This window comes from Spea bombifrons, chromosome 12 (genome assembly GCF_027358695.1).
Source record: "Spea bombifrons isolate aSpeBom1 chromosome 12, aSpeBom1.2.pri, whole genome shotgun sequence".
NCBI lineage: Eukaryota > Metazoa > Chordata > Amphibia > Anura > Pelobatidae > Spea > Spea bombifrons.
This window is the reverse complement of record NC_071098.1, coordinates 24,401,150-24,405,599: the sequence shown is the minus strand read 5'-3', so window position 1 is coordinate 24,405,599 and position 4,450 is coordinate 24,401,150. Positions and strand designations below refer to the sequence as shown.

At 41.3% G+C, this 4,450-nt stretch overlaps 1 protein-coding gene across 1 annotated transcript; it reads right to left on the bottom strand.

Moving 5' to 3' along the window:
• Positions 1-458: 458 nt before the first annotated feature.
• TMEM86B (transmembrane protein 86B) lies at positions 459-3,775 on the bottom strand. The gene is made up of 3 exons (XM_053451696.1): positions 3,591-3,775; positions 2,142-2,400; positions 459-1,456 (listed from the first exon to the last, which is right to left on the bottom strand). The coding sequence occupies exons 1-3, from the start codon at positions 3,639-3,641 to the stop codon at positions 1,029-1,031; spliced, it is 738 nt and encodes a 245-aa protein (XP_053307671.1). The 5' UTR covers positions 3,642-3,775; the 3' UTR covers positions 459-1,028.
• Between the last annotated feature and the right edge of the window lie 675 nt (positions 3,776-4,450).

Genomic DNA, 4,450 nt, shown 5'->3' with positions numbered 1-4,450 from the left:
CATGCTATACCACCATCTGTATCTGGATCACGATATAATGATAGGAGTTATACCATAGCACCGTCTGTGTCTGGCTTGCTCTATAATGATAGGAGTCATGCGATACCACCAACTGTGTCTTGATAACTATACAATAAAAGGAATCATGTTGTACCACCATCTGTGCCTGGATCATTATATAATGATAGGAGTTATACTGTACCACTGTCTGTGTCTGACTTGCTTTATATTGATATATATCTACCACCGTCTGTGTCTGGATCACTATATAATGATAGGGAGTCATGCTGTTCCACTGTATTAGTCTGGATAACTATATCATGATAGGAGTCATGCTGCAGCACCATCTGTGTCTGGATAACTGTTGTAATGCACTCATGAAAGTAAGTAAGAAAGTAGGTATCTCTAAATGGCAGCTAGGAAATGTGGTCACCTACAAAAAAGGATAGTAATACGTATTTTACCAAAAATATTGGACTGAAGTGTTGCTTTAATTCTTAAAACAGACGGTATTTGCGATGAATTCCCATGTGCTACTTCAATAAGATCCACTGGCATTTATAAAACAGAACTTCTGAATTGAGCAGAATTGTATAGAGGCATGCAATAATTGTGAGGCTAAAATGCATAACTTCTACAACATATAATTAAGTATACATCATCATCATACCCAAAAACTCTCAGTATGCCCAATCTTGGGGTTATTAGACAGATGCCTAGGGTCATAAAGCCTAGCATAAGGTGGTGCTTTAATCACTTCTATATCACTATTAAAAAATGTGCTTTAATACAGGTGATAATTCAGAATATGTCCCTAAGGACTGTTATTATTGGTTACCATAATTAGTGAGTCACTACAATAGAGTGTTTGTGATTGGCTGCTGACTTTACTATTTAATGGTTAACAGTCCCAGGCTCTGCTCATTGATAATGTCTCTCGGTAGGTATAAGGTTAGTTTTGGTGATGACCCAACAATGTTTAGGTAATTCTAGTTTTTGGTGTGTATCAGAAAGAAAGATCCTGTTTTTTATTTACTCTTCCACATAAAGTCATCCTGCGAATATCCAGTGACAGACAGGGCTATTAGAAGCTGCGCGCTATAATATGTCCCCATTACAATCGTGCGGGCGTTGGAAATTGGGAAACAGAATTTATCAATTGCTAAGACACAGTCTGAGATCATAAAATCAATAGAGCCCACCGCAGCAGAAATATGGGCCCAGGAGAAGTTGTAAGATGCCAGACTGACTTTAGCTAATGCCCTCCACGCCATCGTTCCAATTAGCACAGAGTATCCTCCCACCATGTAGACAAATGGTCCATTTAAGTAAGGCAACGCAACAACGTAAAATGTGACACAGAAAAGAGCAAGGACGATAAAGATGCGTTTCCTTAGAGGACGGAATCCAAAGGCAAATATGTACGTCAGATGGGCCAGTCCAAACATAACCATACCTGGAAGAGAATATGTTTTCATGTAAATAATTCTTCAGTAGGTCTGTTTGGACCAATGCAGTAATCACTATGGCATCTGGTGGAATTATAGTGAGAAGTCTGACCTAAACGATGTGGAGCTGGGGTATGTTTGGGAAGAATGAGGAAGCACATACTGTAGCTGCAGATTTCATTAATGAGTCATAGATGGTAAACACAAAGTGACAGAAAGCCCCTTGCTAAGGGTAAGCATTCTAGCTAGCACTGACCTGCTGGAGGGTTAATGTTAATGGCCTGGTAGGTTTTCCAGAACAAGAGTCAAAGTCGTGCTGGAAATGTTACGTTTCTTTACTCACACAGTGTGCTGATGGAGAGGAAGATTGGGTGAGAATGGGGCGCTGTCATGGCTGGCTTGTCGGGTTCTCACGCTAGGCTCAAGCTCATGTTGGCTCACCAAACTGTACCCATATGTGTCTGTAAATCTTAATATTACGCAACCAGTAGTTCCCATCCTGATCCCTTAAAACACACCAATGGTCCAAGTTTTTTTGACTCTTTCCATTGGAATAGAATGTGGCAATTACTAAATCCCTGTTCATCTGCCTCAAAGAGTTTTGGCAAGGGTGGCCTGTTGCCACTCTTGTAGAGGGTCATAAATTATGGATCCTCTGCCATTGCTTTTGGTAGAACCTCTTTTCACTCTTACCATGGAGGAAGTACTCTGGCCAAATCAAGCACATGTCACCGAGCCCAGAAAAGATAAGGCCCACAAAGATCTTCCGAGCATAAGAACTGAAGTTTTTTTGACTAATGGAGTGGACAACAATAAAGAACTCTAGACTGATGATCGGCAAGCACTTGATAAAGGCGCTGAAGGGACTGGGTTCGGAGAGAGGAATCCACAGGACGAAGTAAACACAGCAGGACATGAAGAATGGCAGGAGCTTCGATACAGTATTCCTCACCTGCACAAGAAGGAACAGGTTACACAATATCCTTTGCAATCAATCCATTAGTACTGCAATGCATCATATGGACACCAGGTCGCCAGGTAGACTTCTGTGGAGTTTTTAGCAATTTTGTCACATATTCTGTAAGAACTTAGTCTTAAGTCCACATAGAAAAATATACGAGATCAAAATATATTTTTTAAGGAACCATGCCTTTTGTTTTGCTGATGTTAGTAGAAACATACATGTTCCTGGCAAACCATTTACTTCCATGTGTTTTCAGTTTCAGATATTGTAATCTACGTTTAACACAGTAATACAATGTAAACATTATAGGGGGTTACATATGGACAGAAGCGGTGGTGTGGCCAAAGAGGCCCGGAGTGTTCTGTTTCCTTCCTGTCTTACATCCTCATAATTAGTTGGAAACAATTGGTTTCCATGGTGATTGCAATGAAGGAGTGGAAATATGTATGGGGTTGGTATTTCAGGGGTCGGCACCAACATGGTGGACATTTACAGGGGTCTGTGGTAGACAATTTAATGATGTTCTTTGGACCTTCGCAAACCTTGCCGCGGACACTGGTGTCCTTGTACGGGCACTTTGCCTATACCTGTGGTATTTTGTATGGCAAGAGATCAGGACAGGGCTGGGCATCTGGCAAAGGGGGCAAATTCCTGTTGGCCGCTGGACGACAGAGCCACACAATCATCAGATCGGGTGCAGCAGCACTTGGTCAGCGACTGGATATACTCTAGGTGAGCATAAAAACCCAGCATACACAGCTGTCAGCCTCTCCTACGTCATCAAGCGGCTGCTGGCCTTAAAGTGCCAGGATCACCAATCTAGCCCCTAAAGATGCTCTAGGAGCAGGAACGGGGAGGCTGTTATACCACTTGATAGATTACTGGTCATGACATTCTTAGAGTATAAGTATATATATATATATATATATATATATATATAGTACTGCATTTTCTGGAGGGGTGAAGATTATGGACACAGACATAATGCAGTTATCATTAGGTTTGCAACGTTACTATTATTTTGTGTATATAACAATGTGTAATCACGGAATGTTAAATACAGCAGTCTCTTATAATTAACGTGCAATACGGCAATCTAATCCTTACCAAATTCCGTTTGAAACTGCCAAATACTCGATTTAACCACAAATAATAATAATATAAATACGATAACTTACAGTTCCCAGGGACGATTTCTTGTATCTCGGATTTGTCTCTAATATATCCATGTTTTCTTGGTTCTATGGTGTGTGTTTTAAATGAAGCCTGTTAGAAGTTTCCCCTCTGTTGATTGCTGAATGAATTAAACTCAATTCGCAGACATACTATGTGGCTGTTATACTTTAACCTCCCAGCTGTTGGACTGGACTTTTAACTTAACCAACGTGTGTTCTTACTGATAACGGGGAGTCTGCCCATCATCCATCTGGTCAAAGAGCAGTGATACTAGATTACTCCTAAAGGGAGGGTGAAAAGAAATCAAAGTAGTTGAGCAATATCTGTGTAGCCAGGGTTAAGACAAAACTCAGGTCATGATAACAACACTCACAATAAGTATTAGCACACCAGGGAACTCTTCAGGGTTTGGTGCTGATTACTGGGATCTAGGGTAATGTTCGATCTCTGCCCAGGTTCTGTCAACTAGGTTCTCCTCCTTGCATGACAACCCATGCCACGCCAACTCAGCCCTGTCCCTTCCTCCTCTGGGAGAAGGAGACCACCAGGAGATGATATGATTGTTAGGGGGGCCCTTGAGGTCAGAGCCAGACATATGTATTTCAACACTGTCACCATTCCTCCCTATTCCTCACATTGTGTTCATGCTCCTCTGCTTTTGCCACAAATACAAGACCCCATTATTTGTGATGCTTTTACAGCATAGATGGGATCCAGAAGTCTTTCTAATACAACAGGTAGCAGATGATTGAGTTCCTCACTCAGAGTTGCAAGAACCTCGGGTCCCTGTTGATTTCTTATTTTCGCATAACATTTGATGTATATTGAACAGGACACTTGACTCTCTACTAGCCAGATATGT

What these genes read in the sequence shown, in the direction of transcription:
- TMEM86B (XM_053451696.1), bottom strand. Translation starts at nt 3,641, where the DNA reads ATGGATATATTAGAGACAAATCCGAGATACAAGAAATCGTCCCTGGGA. An exon ending in AGAAATCGTCCCTGGGAACT is followed by an intron (nt 2,401 to 3,590) that starts GTAAGTTATCGT and finishes CTTCTTGTGCAG; the next exon opens with GTGAGGAATACTGTATCGAA. An exon ending in GCCAGAGTACTTCCTCCATG is followed by an intron (nt 1,457 to 2,141) that starts GTAAGAGTGAAA and finishes ATTCTCTTCCAG; the next exon opens with GTATGGTTATGTTTGGACTG.